The sequence below is a fragment of the Cucurbita pepo genome, chromosome 17 (genome assembly GCF_057944985.1).
Source record: "Cucurbita pepo subsp. pepo isolate OVF chromosome 17, ASM5794498v1, whole genome shotgun sequence".
Lineage (NCBI taxonomy): Eukaryota > Viridiplantae > Streptophyta > Magnoliopsida > Cucurbitales > Cucurbitaceae > Cucurbita > Cucurbita pepo.
In genome coordinates, this window is record NC_141814.1 from 3,073,118 (window position 1) to 3,090,762 (window position 17,645).

Here is a 17,645-nt window from a genome sequence, read left to right on the forward strand (position 1 = left end):
GTGTTGAGCAACAACTATAACTTGTCCATGCAAATTTGTGTGGCCAGATCACTCCATCATCGATTGGGCTAACCGTTAAATAAAAGCTATGGAAAAGCGTCTGAATTCACGCCCATGGAAAAGCGTAATTCTAGCTGCCATTTTTGGCCAACTTAGGGAACTGTTCGCCCACCTTTTCTATTTGTAATTAGTTTTCTATTTTTGTAATTAGATGTGTTATTTAAAGAATTCAATAAATCATGGAGTCTTCAGCAAATCTCTCTCCCTCTCTCCTTTTACTTCCGCTATTTTTTTCTTTCTAAGAAACCTTCGGCCAGTTTTTTCGTCGACATTTTCTTCCGAATTGCCAGAATCAACGGTAACAAGTATTTTCTTTCACTTGTTGACTATTATAGTCTTTGTTTGTGGGTGTACATGCTCAAAGAAAAAAGAAGAGGCATTATGTGCCTTCATGAGTAAAAGGAGAGGCATTATGTGCATTCACGAAGTTTAAAAGACTCGTTTTAAATGAGTTTGATCTCAAGCTGAAAATCTTGTGCACTAACCGATGTGGCAAGTTCTTATCCCAGAACTTCTCAAAGTTTTTCAAAGAGGAAGGTATCAAGCGTCAACTCACCGTACCGTATACTCCGCAACAAAACAGTGTGGTTGAGCGAAGAGACCACACCATAATGAACACTGCAAGAAGCTTGCTCGAATATGAAGTCCCAACGATTTTCTTGGGCGAGGAAATGCGAAATGTGGTTTATCTTTAAAATGTTTACTGAAAAAGTCACTAAACACTCGCACTTCCTACGAAGCATGGTTCGGTAAGACACCTCACTTCGAGTACCTAAGAGTCTTCGGTTGTACAAGGCAAGTTAAGACTACAAAGAATATATCAAAAAGCTTGATGACAGAAGCCAAAAGATGGTGTATTTTGGCGTAGAGGATGAGACCAAGGCACACAGGTTGTATGATTCGGAACATGAGAAAATTTGTGTAAGTAGATATATCATATTCGAAAAAGAGAAGAAGTGGGGTTGGTGTAGTGTTGGCGATAACAAGCAGACTGTTATAGAGCTCATTGCCCTAGAAGAAGTGGGAGAAGCAACAGACAGAAACTGCACCGACACAACATCAACAAGTCCACACTTGTCATCACTTGTGACACCGAAAGGCGTGATAAATTCTCTGGAACAAGAGAGCAACCCACAACAAAGGATGCACCAAAGATGTTTCGTTCTCTTGCTAAAATTTATGTAGATACGCTTGAAGAAGAATTAGATCTTGAAGAGTTAGTGTTGCTCACGGCCGAGGAGCTGGCAACTTACCATGAGGCTGCAACTGAGACGATGTAGCAATAGGGCATGTAAAAAGAGCTTGAAGTCATTGAGAAGAACAAGTGGACACTAACTAACTTACTGCCCGGACACAAGCCCATCAGTTTGAAGTAGGTGTTTAAGTTGAAGAAGAATAGTGAAGGAAATGTTATCAAGCATAAAGCAAAACTCGTGGTGATGGGATACATGCAACGACAAGGAGTTGATTTTTTAGGAGGTTTCGCATCTGTGGCTAGATTGGACATTGTATGGTTGATTCTTTCCCTCGCAGATCAACACGGGTGGGAGGTCCATCACTTGGACATCAAATCAGTGTTCCTAAATGGTGACCTCCAAGAAGAAGTGTATGTTGCCCAACCTGAAGGGTTCATCATCAAAACTGAAAAACACACCGTGTACAAGTTATCAAAGGCTCTTACGATTTATGAAGAGCACCGAGGGCATGGAACATATATCGGGACGAGAGCTTAAAGAGTCTAAACTTCATGAAGTGCTCGCAAGAACAATCAATGTATACAAGAAACAATGGAGTTGAAACATTCATAGTTGGCATGTAGGTTGGTGACCTGATCGTCACTAGTACAAGTGTGGAAGGCGTCAAAGAGTTCAAGCAACAAATGATGAAAGAATTTGAGATGACTAATCTCGGGTTACTCACGTACTACCTCGATATTGAAGTTGACCAAACAAAAGATTACATCATGCTAAAGCAATCGACCTATGCTAAAAAGTTGTTGCAACAATTTAAGATGGCAGTATGCAACTCGACCAAGTATTTCATTGGAAGCAAAGTTACAACTCGGGAAAGATTCTGATGGAAGCTTGGTGAATTCCACTGAGTATAGGTGCGTCATCAAAATTTTGAGGCACTTGACTCATACTCGTTCGGACCTTTCATATGCTTTTGGAATGGTGAGTAGGTACATGGAAATGCCTACTACGATGCATAATCAAGCGGTTAAACACATTCTCCGCTATGTGAAGGGTACCACAAGCTACAAGCTAAAGTATCAAAGACGGCGAGGTCCTAAAGAACTAGTCAATTTTATCGATAGTGATTCAGTTGGAGACATTGATGATAGAAAAAACGCTGCAAGAATAGAGTTTTATCTCAACGAAATTTTTTTATCTCTTGGCAATCTCAGAAGTAGCGAATTGTGGCACTATCTTCATGTGAGGCCGAGTTCATGGAATCAACTACACCATCGTGCCAAGCATTGTGGCTGAGAAATTTGTTGAGCGAAGTGACCAGAAGTGAACTAGTGCTGGTAATAGGGATGTACATTCAACCCGACAACCCAGACCAACCCAACCTAAACTATAAGGGTTGGGTTGGGTTCATTTTTCTGAACCCGAACTGACTCAGTTCGGTTTCGAGTTCATAGGATAAAATCCTCGAGTTGACTCGAGCCAAATAAAAATATATAAAATATATTAAGAAGTTAATCGTAATGGTAAGTTTGCCCGAGTGGTTCTTCACCCTAACCTAAACTACTCACACACGAATTAGACACCTATCAAATATATTAATTTCTTTTATATTATTTTTAGTTTTTATAATAGTTTAGGGCCCTCTAATTTCATCAAGGTTGTCGAGATTGAAAAAATATAACTGATATTAGAATCAATTCTATTAATTTAATAATAGTTTGATTTTAGAGGATTTTGCAAACCCATTTAATTATGTATTCCGCCGCATATATTCTAGTAATCTCTAATCTCATCGAGGTCCGTCGAGATTAAAAAAATATAATTGATATTAGAATCAATTTAATTAATTTAATAATAGTTTGATTTTAGAGGATTTTGTATGTATTCCACGGGATATATTCTATAATAGTAATAATGATTTCGAGAAAAGAATTAAGGGTTCACAGAATTAAAAAATACGGTTTTAACTTAATCACTAATGTCATCATTTTAAAGTCGGATTAAATTTTTAATAAAGAATTTCCGTTTACTATTTGATTAGAATATAGAAAATATATAATAAAATAAAAAATCAATAAATTTTTCAAGGTCCGTCGAAACTGAAAAAAATATAATTAGAACCAATTTAATTATGTATTCGACAGGATATATTCTACAATATAATAATGATTTTGAGAAAAGAAACAAGAATTCATAGAATTAAAAAATACGATTTTAACTTAATCCACTAATGTCAACATTTTAACGTCTCATTAAATTTTTAATAAAGAATTTCAGTTTACTATTTGATTCGATATTATATATTTTCTATAATATAGAAAATATATAATAAAATAAATGATCAATAAAAACTTTTTAAGTCTATTACAATTAAAAGATTTTTATAATATATATATATAGTATCTCTAAATTAATAGCTTTACTGTAATTTCACGATCTATCCTACTCTAACCAATTCTTAACAAATGTCTATATTTGGGTTGTTTTTAGTTTTATGACAAAACTATGATGTTATCATTTTTGTTTCTGATTGATTTTTTTGGGTAAATAATTATATATTGATTTGTGAACTTTTAATTATCTCTTATCTAATATTGTATCCGAATAATTATAAATTGTGGATAAATAAAACTTTCTTAAAAAAATAATTTTTTTTAACAAACAACCCAACCCGAAAATAGAGTTGGGTTGGGTTACCAATCCAACCGACCCGAATTTTTGGGTTGGTCAAAAAATCCTTCAACCCAACCCAACCCGGACCATGTACACCCCTAGCTAGTAACTCTTTTCGTCAACAATAAATCTGTGAATGCATTGATGAAGAATTTGGTATTTCATGAACCCAACAAACATGTTGACACTCGCTTCCACTTCATCCGTGAGTGTATCGATAAGAGACAAATCGTTGTGGAGCTCGTATGCAGTAGAGAGCAACGTGTGGATCAATGATATTTTTTAAAGACATCAAAGAATCTCATTTATGTAGTGATGAGTAATAAGGGCAGACATTTCCATGTAAAATATATAGCTAAGAAGAGGAAAAACGCCTTCGTTATTTATTGTAAAATAGAAAGCTAATAAGGTCAGATATTTGTATTAATTACTTATTGTATACTTAGTTGTGAGAAGGAGGATGAGTGGTCACATTTGCATAATCTGAATCAAAAAAGCCTTCACTTTTTGATTTTACACTCTCTTTCTCTTCACCCTCTGGAGATGATAACTTCATGGATTCTATCATTGCTTTATTCGAATGAAGACCTATGTTAACCAATCGTTCCTACAAGATCAAAAACAAAGTCAACAAAACAAAAAATGGGTTATGATCAAATTAGGAAGAGAGTATTCAAAGCTAAATAATCGACCAGACATTTGAACTCATTTCTTACGAGTAACTAAGGTTCTATTTGATAATTCTTTCGTTTTTTTATCTTTTAAAAGTCAAACTTATAAATTCTACGTACATCATTGGATTTGTTTGTTTGGTTAAGAATTCAAATATTTTTTTTAAAAAAGCGAAAGAAAAAAAAAATACTAAAAGTTTTCGTTTTGTATAGGTACGAACCTTAATGGGAGCTTGAAGTTTGTTCTGAAATTTGTTATCAGCTAAGTGAAGACTCGAGATACCATGCTTGAAAGGATAAGCTAAGAAGAGAAAGAACAAGAAAGAGAGAGATTGACATATTATTTTGAGATGGAGAAGACAATGGCGAGAGAGAAGGGAGAAAATATAGAAAGATTTTTGTGGTAAATTGGGATGAATCTTATTTAATTGGGTTATTAACTCCCCTTTAATTTATAAATATTTTGATTAGATAAGAATATTAATTTGGTTATTAATTGGGTAACATTTGGTTATTAATACTCATTTAAGTTCATAACTATTGATGATTTATATTATGATTTTGATACATGAATTATCCTTATATAAAGGGTTGTCTAGGATAGTTGAGGATAGTGAAATTTGATTGAGTTCGTGTCACGTTGTATTTCTAGAGTGACATTTTGGAGAAACTTTTGTTCAAAGATTTTTGTAGTGGGAGAGTGTGACCATTAGAGTAGTGAGGGGGAGAAGAGAGGGCATTGGTGATCAGGGTGGGATGGTAGATGGCTGAGACATGCCTTGTACAAATATTAAGGATCTGAAAACATATCGGTTGGAGAGGAGAACAAAACAAGTTTTTATAAGTGTCTCGAAACCTCTTCCGAACAGACACTTAATTGAAGGAAAACGAGAAAGGACAAGTCCAAAAAAGACAATAGAATAATTAGAAGGTAAGTCGGTAATTTCAGTTATTATTTATCCAACAAATGCGGCAAATTGGACAACTACTTTGTTGTGCTTCTTTTATTTTTCTAAGAAAACAAGTTTCTTCCGTCTATAAGTAGGGGTGGATCAAGAGAATATAATTTGGAGGTGAAATGTTGATAATGCTTTCAAAGCCAATGTCATCAATTTGTTTGATCCACAACCGATCCGCCTTTAACACGTTTATAGATTGAACAGTTTCTGCATTAAATATACCTTGTTCATAGCCAATAATTTGTTGTACATATTTGATAGCGCCTTCAACAGGTCTGATGTCGTCTTCTCCTTGATGATGTTCAACGCCACGTTTTTAGATAGCGTTAACTGAACAATTCTAGGACTTGACGATCCTTGAGCTTCCACTGCTCTGTGGTCATGGTATCTGGCTTCAACCCCACAGGAGTTTGTGAATATATTTTTGGTATAGATAATCTTCAATCTACATCTTCTAGAAACCAAAATCGGATCCATCAAACTTTTTAATTTCAATCTTTGAACTTTTCATCTTCACAGATAGTAGTGAATTCCACCTTGATCTGATACCAGTTATTAAGATCGCACAACAACGCACGTACGGGATGAACACAAAGAACAGGAAAGAGAAAATGCAAGAAGAATATTAGCAAGTTTATATTGTTGACTTTAGGTATGTACACTGAAAAGTTTATATTAATGACTTCAGGTAGAGAAGGAAGAAAAGTACATATTCAAAGCACTGCCTAACGAGTATATATATGATTTCGATTTATTATATATAGGTTTAACAGATATAACCACCTACTATATATAAATATCTACCATATATTTTTTTACCAGTTTTTTACTATAGTTTACTATATATTATCCATATATATAGTTTTACTATCTATAACAATGGAGCAACAATCTCTATATCCCAACACACACTTGCTCATTAGTAATAAATTGAATAAAATTGTCTTGTAGAAAAATTTCATCTGGTATGTAATTGTGGTGTTTGTTTGTCTTTATTTCGATTTAAATTTTCTTGTATTCATCAACCTTAAAAATTGAGTTGCGACAAGTGGAGTTACTTATAATTATTTAATGAAAATTGATTAATTAAAATTTTAACTAATTAGTTTTATATTACTAGTGCTTAAACAAGCACCATAATTTTCTTTCTTGTCTCGTGTTTAAGTCATAATAAGAAAGGATTTATGGAGGAGACTGAACCATTGGAGAAGTTAGAGAATACGAAAATTAAAGACCGGTCAAATTTTCTTTTATATTTCTTCAATATAAGCTTTAACCAATTGTTTAATTCTAAATGAAATCAAAATAAATTTTGATACTTTCGTCGCTTGATTGAAACATTTATTCTCCATAACATAACATATAGTTGTGTTGAGATATAATATTTGGAGAATATATTAGTTACGGAATATATCTCTTTATCAGTAGGTATTAGTTGGTAACTTGTATCCTATTTAAAGTTTATGAATATCAATGAAAATACATATTTTCGATCTCAATTCTATTTCTCTAATTGGTTGACACCGAGATAAGTCTTTTTAAGTCTAACAAAGGAATGGATGTGCGTCTACAAGTAGTGAGCAGATATTAAGTATGGTATCGGCCCAACCATAAAAGGGAGACAGAGAGAGAGAGAGAGACAGGCAAAAGGACAGCGAGTGAGTGAGTGAGTGAGTGGTTAAGTTACAACTTCCAACAAAGCAATTTTAACAATGCTGTCGGAGATTACTTTGGTGGGTCGTAGGTTGTTGGGGAATTCTCCAGCGCCTACCCTAAGACAACCGGATAAAACACTACAAACACAATAATAATAATAGTAATAAATTTTATAGACATTCAAATTTTAAAACCATGTGGGAGCCACCATTATTTGCCCAAATCTTTGTGAACGCCCCAACTTGAGAGTTGGAGTAGTGGTAGGGCATATATTGGAAGAAAGGGTCTTAGGTAACACATACATAGAGATACACACACCCAAATAAAATAAAAGAATAGGCTTCCATACATAGTGGGGCTAATGGGACAAGTTTTATAATTTAAGATTGAGAGTGACATGGGTCCATCCTCATCTCCATCTCCCTCGAATCATTTGTCCCGTGTTTGCTAACTAAGTTATACAGAGTTAATATCAATAATCTTTCAAATTAACATCTGTTTCAAATTGTTTAACTCCTAATATTCGTATGATTCATGAACGAACGTGAACTTTTGAACTTTTGACGCAAGAGTGAGAGAGTAGTTATGGATAGGAAGAGAAAAGAGGGAAGGCAGGTAGGGAAAGGCATGTCATGTCGGGTACATGAATGAATGAGTTGAATGAATTGAATGAATGATTGAAAGCAAAGTAAAAGAAAAAGAAAGAAACACACGTGGACGGTTAGAAAGGAAGAGGGAGAGTAGAGATAAAGGGATTGTTAGATTTGATTTGATGAAGTGAATAATGTGTGGAGGTGAAAGTGTCCTTATAGCCAAGCCACTCACCCACTTCCTTTTAATTCCCTTTCTCAACCAAAATATGTCTTTCTTTTGGGAAACAATTGCCTTCTCCCCGCTCTTAGCTTCACCAACTAATCCTTCTCATCCACATTCTTTCATCAAACACATATTGCATCCAATTCTTAAACATCAAGTCTCAACGATGCCCTTAAACTAGGTCTAATCCTATCAAGCTTTGTAATGCGATTGCACAACACTTACTCTCGCAATTGAATAAGTCAGCTAACTAAACTTGGGTCACTGTTGACACAAACGACATCAAGTCCTAAGGATGCCCTCAAACTAGGTCTAGCTCTGTCGAGCTCCGTAATGCGATTGCACAACACTTACTTTCGCAATTGAATAAGTCAGCTAACTAAACTTGGGTCACTGTTGGCACAAACGACATCAAGTCCTAAGGATGCCCTCAAACTAGGTCTAACCCTGTCAAGCTTCGTAATGCGATTGCACAACACTTACTCTCGCAATTGAATAAGTCAGCTAACTAAACTTGGGTCACTGTTGGCACAAACGACATCAAGTCCCAAGAATGCCCTCAACCTAAGTCTAACCCTATCGAGCTTCATAGTGCGATTGCACAACACTTACTCTCACAATTGAACAAGTCAGCTAACTAAACTTGGGTCACTGTTGGCACAAACGACATCAAGTCCTAAGGATGCCCTCAAACTAGGTCTAACCCTGTCGAGCTTCGTAATGCGATTGCACAACACTTACTCTCGCAATTGAATAAGTCAGCTAACTAAACTTGGGTCACTGTTGGCACAAACGACATCAAGTCCTAAGGATGCCCTCAAACTAGGTCTAACCCTGTCAAGCTTCGTAATGCGATTGCACAACACTTACTCTCGCAATTGAATAAGTCAGCTAACTAAACTTGGGTCACTGTTGACACAAACGACATCAAGTCCCAAGAATGCCCTCAAACTAGGTCTAACCCTGTCGAGCTCCGTAATGCGATTGCACAACACTTACTAACTAAACTTGGGTCACCGTTGATACAAACCATGTATACCCAAAGAGGATCTTGCGATTTGATTCTCCATTCACACTAATCTTGACTTTGTTTGGTGAAGTGATTCTAATTTTTATTTAATGCAATATCTTAGATACTTGACTTCTAAAAATGAGTTAATTAAATCTTTGCTTGCCTCGTATCTCAACATTATCCCCTAGGGCCCCACCTTCTTTGTCAACTATATACATATTTTATTCAATTATGTCCCACCACCATTATTTTTTTAAATTTTTAATTGAGACTTTGTTGTACTTCCCAATTCTTTTTCTCTTCTATTTTAAATATTCTTTTTTCGTCATCAGTTAAGATAATAGTAAAATATAAGATGTTACATGGCTTGGATGCCACGTCATGAATACGTGATGATGTCCCCTCTCCAAGTGTTGGTCCCACCATGAGTGACCACTTTAAGTTCCACAAAAACTAAATTTGTCCAAACCTTAATAGCAATGCATTATTTGTGTTATGATATTCATATCAACTTTGTAATGCATGTAATTATGATAGCTTTTAACATAGGATCATATTTATGGATTGTGAGACAACTATGTATATGTATAAAGTCATGAGTGAAATACTATGAATATTTATGTATATATCATAAGAAATTTATGTCAAGATAAGTGTGAGTATTGTGAGTATTGTGTGCAATCGTAGCATTGAATCATGAGTTTTAATGTAGTACCACATGCATGTTATATGTTTTATGATCATGAATTGTTTATCCAACATATTATGCACAAATGCATATACTACAATACTATTCGAGTTCCTTTCTTTTCTATAGGTTTTCGACAGCAGAAGCATGATCTAGTCAACAAGCCCCTTTCAGTAGGTTCATGCTTGCTTGCATGAACCGTGTATAGAGAAATACTATATATCCAATTTTACCTAGAAAAGAAAATATAGCTCAAAGAATAATCGTGAAGAAATAGGTCACACTAGTCAAAATACATATTAGAAGGATAAAGTTTACGTAGTATAAAGTTCATAAACTCAAAGCTATACTTCGTCGATTTAAAAATGAGTTAAGTGTTCGTTCAATATCTCCTGCAATCAAATGATTCTTAGCTCTATGATTCATATTGAAAGGCTTTACGACATGTTGGTGATTAATGCATTATTGATGCGTATGAATGCATATTGGTGTGTGAAACTAGTCTTTGTAGGTTTGCAACAAGTTATCCACTCCAACCGAGTATTGTGAGATCAAAACAATTGTTGAAGCACTTCATTCCATAAAAGGTAGTTATTCACACGTAAAAACATTTTGGCTAAAAGGGGACCACATCTAATTGTTCCAAATAATGGTGAGGAAGGCATGTGGAAAAAAGAGGTAATCTTAGCCTTGAATTTGAGGAAATTGAGGAATTATTTAAGGAATGTTGCCCTAAATAGAAGAGGGTTAACCACACACAAAAAAGAGGACAATTGAGAGCAAGAGAAAACCCACATAATTTGAAAAATATAACACGAAGAAGAGAAGGAGAAGGCTCTACATCATTGACTTTACGAGCATGCTTGTCTAATACTAAGGATGACTTAGAATGGGGTCACCTGATAACCACGTGTAACTACTCAGCATGAAACTCTCTCTTGAAATCGAGGCGATCCTTCACCAAGAAATGTCCATCACTCCATAACTCATAAGTAGCATAACGCGCCCATCACGCTCTTAGAAGTCCATAACTTGAACTTAGTCTCTGATGACTCCAACCAAAACCTTGCACGTCATGATGATCATCATTGCTCAACTTCCAAGGTTGATGAATTTTGTTTCTCCAAATGCCAACTTATCAAAACTCCCGAAGGGTAATGATCTACACATGGGGTACTTAATTCTTTTAGTGGTTGCCATTGCGTACGTAATATGCATGTTGACATGCTCGGCTTCTAGAGTTATGATCATGGAAGGCTAGTTCATGGGTACCTCCAGATCTAGTATTGAAACTTAAGGTATCTCGTAACAAATCAATAAGTTAGACATCTAGCACTCTACGACATCAACTCTCCGTCTTTCTAATGTTAGTTTGCTATCTCATGGCCCCTTTCAATCTTATCATCACATCTAAATGCAATAACTCGGATGTACTTAAATCATGCATCAAGTCATAACAGGACTTATAACATTACCTCATCCTTAAATTTGTCAATCCTAAAAATTGAGACTTTAAAGGAAAAATCGAGAAATTAATTATTCCGAGGCTCAGGTCTTACTTAAAAATGAGATATCTAGATATAAAACGAGTCACGTGAATAATTTAACAAACATGAATAACATAAGATTTAAGAACGACTTAATACCCTACAAGCAAGCTACTAGGTAAGTATTTTATACTCAATCACGCAACCTTCTTCGTATTCCGATGGTTACACGTTTTGATGTCATTGGAAGAGAATAACATCCCCCATCCAAAAAAATGGCACACAATAATGAAATAGAAGGGAAAAACAAAAGGATAAAGAAAAGCGCACACAGTTTTGGAGTAGGAAGTAGACAAGGCGCGTGGGCCACATCCAAAACAAAAGCGCGTGGGTAGTACACAGATTTTTGTAATTATACAGGAACCGGAGTAAAAAGAGGAGATAGGTAAGGGAACAGAGCAACAGCCCATATAGAGAGACATAATGGTAGACAGGGACATAATGGTCATATAATATGTTTAGCTTGATTTATAATTAATATTTGATATAAAGTGGATGAAAAATATAATTGAGCAAACCCAATTAAAGTTTTTTTTTTTTTTTTTTTTTTTTTTAGTGGAAACGGATTTTTATACACCGACTCCACATCTTTTTTGTTTATATTTAAAGTCTGTTTGTGGTTGCTTGCTGGGTCGCATCTTGATTTCATTTTAGAAGCATGGTGGATGTTCAAATTGTTTGCTGCATGTGCGGCGACATCGGCTTCCCTGACAAGCTCTTCCGCTGCAACCACTGCCGCACCCGCTTTCAACATTCGTATGTCTCTGCTTTTTCTTTCTTCCATATTCCATGCAATATATCAATCAATTAATTTTGAGTATTTTGCTTCAAAATCTGGCAGCTATTGCAGTAATTACTACACTGAATTGGGTCGCGCCGACCCAATTCAGGTCTGTGATTGGTGCCGGTGTGAAGGTCGTACTTCCTCCTCCTCCAGATCACATGGAACCTCCTCCAAGAGACCGCCGCCCACCGGTGAGAGAATCAAGCAGCACCATGAAGATGCCTCCTCCTCCGTTGGTGAGAAGGGGAAACACGGCACCGCCGGTGGCGTTCCGTCGCCCAAGCCCACCACACGCAGGTACAAGCTTCTGAAGGACGTAATGTGCTGAAAACGAGGGCGGTGAATGGGGTTCCTTTAATTTTCTCAAATCTTAAATATTATTATAGACATCGTATATATATAATATATATATATATATCTATATAGTTTATAATATAGGTTGCTTTTGAGTGTGCGTGGGTTTATATGCAGTAGACCACATGAGTTTTGCTTCCGGTTTGTTATCAGTATATTATATACGCAGATATTGTCTGTTTTGCTTCCGGTTTGTTATCAGTATATTATATACGCAGATATTGTCTTATTTGAGCTTTCTTTTCTGAGTTCTTTCCAAAATTTTAGAACATGTCTATTAGAATGTTTAGTTTATAGTGTTATATGGGTTCTTTCCAAAATTTTAAAAAACATGTCTGCTAGAATGTTTCGTTTATATTGTGTTATCTGGGTTCTTTCCAAAATTTTAAAATATGTCTGTTAGAATGTGTGTTATTTGAGTTTTTCTTTTTTGGGTTCTTTCCAAAATTTTAAAACATGTCGGCTAGAGTTTCGTTTAGTTCTCCTCTGGAACGAACGTCGAACGTAGTGATCATTATGAATTTGGGAGAAAAATTATAAAAAGAATGATAATAAAGAAGGCTCAAAGTCAATGAGAAATAATGGAGTGTTTTGTTATTGATTTGTGGCCATTCATTTTATGTCTTTCAAATTTCCAAATATGCATTCATAAATGTATTTTTGTGTTATATGGGGCCCAATAACTTTCAATGTGTTAATCCATTTTGGTATTTTAATTCATTTTCATTTTGTTAATCCATCTAATTATTTATGCAACTATTAGTTTCTTTATATACTTTTAGGACTTTTGAAAAAAAAAAACAATACTTTTTGTCTAATTAAAATGAATTCTTGCATTATTAAAAGTACTTCTAACATAATTTTCAAACCAACTTTGTAAGTGCTTTTAAGAAATTTTCAAAGACAATCAACTTTTTACCTTAAAACCCTAAATTAAAAGTACACAAACTCATAAAAATCGTTTCTTTTGAAGATATCGAGCCTTTCAAGGATAAACAAAATTATGATAGTTTTTAGAACGAAAATGATATCAACTTTAAAAGTGTACAAACCTACACACATATCAAAATAGCGTGAAGATGTTACATCTGAGCATATCGATACTACGAAAATACCCTAACACGTTACCAACACTAAAATATGTGCTTCCTTCCATGGTACTGAAACGCTACATTCAAGGTCTCAACCTTTATCTAACAATTGGTTGCCATATTCTTTTCTTTCATTCTAAACTATCTTTCCACTTTCATCACTCATCACATGATTCATTGCTTAATCCCTTTCCTTTCTCTTTCTCTTTCTTTCTTCTTCTCACTCACAAGCAACTCTCATGGTTTTTTCTTTTTTAAATCATTAATTCCACAAATTACTTTTATTTAAATATGTGGTTGTATTAATAAATTATTGTTTTATTAATTACTTCAACACGTGGAAATGCCTGTGTGTTATTTGACACGTGAAGCCTAATTAACCCATTAAAAGACTATGTATTATATTGGTCTTACCTATGCTTAACACATGTTAAGTATTAATGATGTATGAAATTATTGTTAATAAGTTTAACATATTTTGGGTAAATTTGTGAGAATTTAAGACAATTATTGACTGAAGTAAACAAAACTTAAAAAGATAAATAATCAATGGATATATTTGGGCTACCTATTTTCCACATGAACACAAGAACTATAGTACCCAAATTTCGTTACTAGCATAGAATGAATTCAAGCTGATTTATTTATTATTATTATTTTTTTTATCTTGATTCGATTTTTGAGGCTTTGAAACTCGGATCGGTGACTAAAACAATAAAGACGGTAAAAAAAATAAAAGAGAGTAAAATAAAATAAAAGATAAAATACGGTAAAATTTGAATCATACTAAAGACAAACCAAGAACACCACAATCAAATACAAAACAAAATCTCATTATTAAATGGCGATCAAATTTATTACAAATGAAAAAATGAGTTCGAGATACAAATACAAATTGAAATACAAATGACTTGAAATATGAAAACGGATTGATGCTCTAAAATGACCCCCTCTATGACTACACAGCTCTTGAACGCTCCCACCTCAACCAGTAGCGTGCGAACACTTGCAAGAGAAAGGGGGAAAGGGTTGAGTATAAAAATACTTTGTAAGCAACCTACTTTTCTGATTGTATCCTTAACCGAGTATGTTTTCATAGCTTTACTCTAGGCTCTAGGAAGTTTAGGCTTAGTCTCTAATAATCTCTGGACATGTAGTCTTTCTTCCTGCAATTGTAGTAAATACCTTCAACTTTCTTCCCTTGAGAGCTCTTGTTGTCGTTCTTTTGAGCTCTCCTTGGTTGTGCAGTTCCTTGGTGGCTTTTTCCTTTGTCACCATTTTTGTATCCACGTTTGGTAGACGGTTTATTGATGCTCCGACTCTCACTTGTGTAGAGTGCTTCTTCTTCATCCTTTAATGTGATTCCTCCCATTTGTTTAGTCATGGCTTCTTGGCTGGCTAACAAATTTTCAACCTCTGCAACTGATGGTTGAGCGGGTCATCTCTGTACAGCAATAACAAAGCTTCTATATTCGCAATCTGTGGATAATGATCCAGATCAACTTGACTTTGTGGCAATATTGAGCAATCGTCATGCCACATTGTGAGATTGATAACAGTTCGTTCTCCAGAAGTTGTAGCCTCATATCATTATTCTTAGAGAACAATATCACAAACGTGTTTCATGCTTCTTTCGGTATCTTGTCATCCCAAATGTGTTCTAACATCTCTTCTTTGATTGTGATCTTCAAGGCAAACATTGTTTTGCCTACTTTTGATTCTCCATCTGTGTAAGGGGCCATTAAAATCCTCCTTTGGCGGCATAGTTTCACTCCATCCAACAACCTCTCGGAAGTCTTATCCTTGTAATTATAACATCATGCATGTTGCTCATGTGTTGTAGTTGTTTTTGTTGAGTTTTTTTATTCCTTCAACGATTTGGAAATCATCCATCGTGTTGGCAATACTTCAATGATACCAAACAAGTATTTTCGACACAAAACTTGCAGAGTCACATACTACTCATGACATAAAGAAACTCACTCATTAATAAACTCAAGAAATCGTTTCTGATATAGAAGATCATACAAAGCTGCAACCATAGAGCATACTAAGAATTCCAAGAGATTAGACAACCTACACTAACCCTGCTCTGATACCAAATTGTTGAAAACAACGCTTTGTGGAAAACACTTGCACTCTTTAGTAACACCAATCAAAAAGATATTACAAGACACTTTGTAGAAACTAGTGCACTCTATACTTTGGATTTCTTTTGGAATGAAAACCTAGGTAGGGTGGAGAGGTATTTATAGTAGAGGCGAGACAATCCATTCCTAAAATATATAATTTGTTTTTACTAAAATATCGAAACATTTTTATTCTAAAATACTTAAATTATTTTCCTAAAAAAAAATATACAATGTACTCATATAATTATTGGGTTTAGTTCCTATTCGGAGTTGGGTTTAGTTACTATTGGACCCATGATGATATATTTTAACATGGGCCACCACTTCGTACCTTATGGAGGAAGCTTCATAACTAACGGTAACTGTTGTGAGTTTTCATTTTGACGTCTCTCATTATTTGAGAGACCAAAGCAATACCTTGATGCTTCATTATTCATTATCATGGTTTAAACTGCTATATCTCATTACTTTGTTTGAAGCTGACGTTTCTGTAAGGAATTTGACCATTCATTTTCATCTTTTAGTTACAATCTCAGTATCTCTAATATATTTCCTTTACGTAAGTTCAAAAGGAATCGACTCAGGTAGCAGTAATGATATTTTAACACGCCTTTCCAGCATTAGTCTTCACTGCACCACGTTGAGTTGACAGGAAAAGCCCTCACATTTGTCAATATTCAGTTCTCTTATCGATAATTTTGTCACTTGGTCATCCATATTCTTCTTTCAACACTTTCTCTCTAGTAAAATGATAATGCACCTTCACATGCTTTGTTCTAGCATAAAACCTCGAATTTTCTACTAGGCGAGCGGCATATTTATTGTCTCAAATAAAGTGGTATTGGATAGTGAACTCTCTGGTGCAAATTTTCGATAAGAGTTTCATCCATGTTCTTTCTTAAGTTGTTCCAGTCGTTGCTTCGTACCCCCCTTCTATAGTTGACGATGATACAGATTGTTGTCTTTTGCTACATCCAGAAATTGTTCTCGAACCGAACTTGAACACATGTCAAGTGCTTAATCTTCGAGTAGCGTGATATCCTGCATAGTCTACATCACAGTATTCAACTAACTTGCATTCTCCGCTTCTTCTGTACAAAAACCATAGTCGATTGTACTTTTGACATATCGCAGGATCTGTCGAGCCACATCCAAATGAGGCTTCTTCAAACTTTGCATGTATCCACTAATGACTACAACTCTATTTTCAAATCCCTTTGGTTGATCCATGTAGATCTCCCTATCTGACTCTCTATGCAAAAAAACATTCTTCATATCTATCTACCATAATTTTCTATCTTTACTTACCGCAAGTGCTGGTGGGATATGTACGATATTGATATTCGCCACTGGACTAAACGTTTTATCATAGCCTAGTTCATATTATTGAGAGAACCCTCAAGCTACAGGTTGAGCCTTGTATCTCTCGATTGATCCATGCAAGGGACATTTTATTTTGTAAACCCTCCATTGTCTTCTACCAAGCCATATTTTGTGATGCTTCTTCATACATCTTGTAATCTCTTTTCTTTCACTTGTGTAGAGTGCATCTTCTTCACCCTTTAACGTGATGCCTCTCATTTGCTTAGTCATGGCTTCCTAGCTAGCTAGCAAATTTTCAAGCTCTACAAGTGATGGTTGAGCGGGCTATCCTTGTACAACAATAACAAAACTTCTATATTCTAGTTGCATTCCATGGATAATGATCCTTTTCATTCGAGCTTCTTCAATGACAGACTTCGGATCTAGTTTAGCAGTCTCCTAACAAATCGACTTGGCCTTATGGAAGTATTGAGCAATCATCATTTCGCATTGTGAGATTGATAACAACTCATTCTCTAGAAGTTGTAACCTCATATCACTCTTCTTTGAGAACAACATCATGAACGTGTCTCATAGTTCTTTCGGTGTCTTATCATCCCAAATGTGTTCTAACATTTCTTTTTCGATTGTGGTTTTTAAGACAACATTGCTTTGCGTGCTTTGATTCTCCATTTGTACCAGACACC

At 35.1% G+C, this 17,645-nt stretch overlaps 1 protein-coding gene across 1 annotated transcript; it reads left to right on the forward strand.

Moving 5' to 3' along the window:
- The first annotated feature begins 11,818 nt into the window (after positions 1–11,818).
- Positions 11,819–12,642, forward strand: LOC111778615 (uncharacterized). The gene is made up of 2 exons (XM_023658545.2): positions 11,819–12,031; positions 12,117–12,642. The coding sequence occupies exons 1-2, from the start codon at positions 11,934–11,936 to the stop codon at positions 12,385–12,387; spliced, it is 369 nt and encodes a 122-aa protein (XP_023514313.2). The 5' UTR covers positions 11,819–11,933; the 3' UTR covers positions 12,388–12,642.
- Positions 12,643–17,645: the final 5,003 nt, after the last annotated feature.

Excerpts from the sequence above, each read along its gene's own strand:
- LOC111778615 (XM_023658545.2), top strand. The coding sequence starts at position 11,934 with ATGGTGGATGTTCAAATTGTTTGCTGCATGTGCGGCGACATCGGCTTC. Across the intron at positions 12,032-12,116 it reads CGCACCCGCTTTCAACATTC|CTATTGCAGTAATTACTACA; the intron begins GTATGTCTCTGC and ends AAAATCTGGCAG.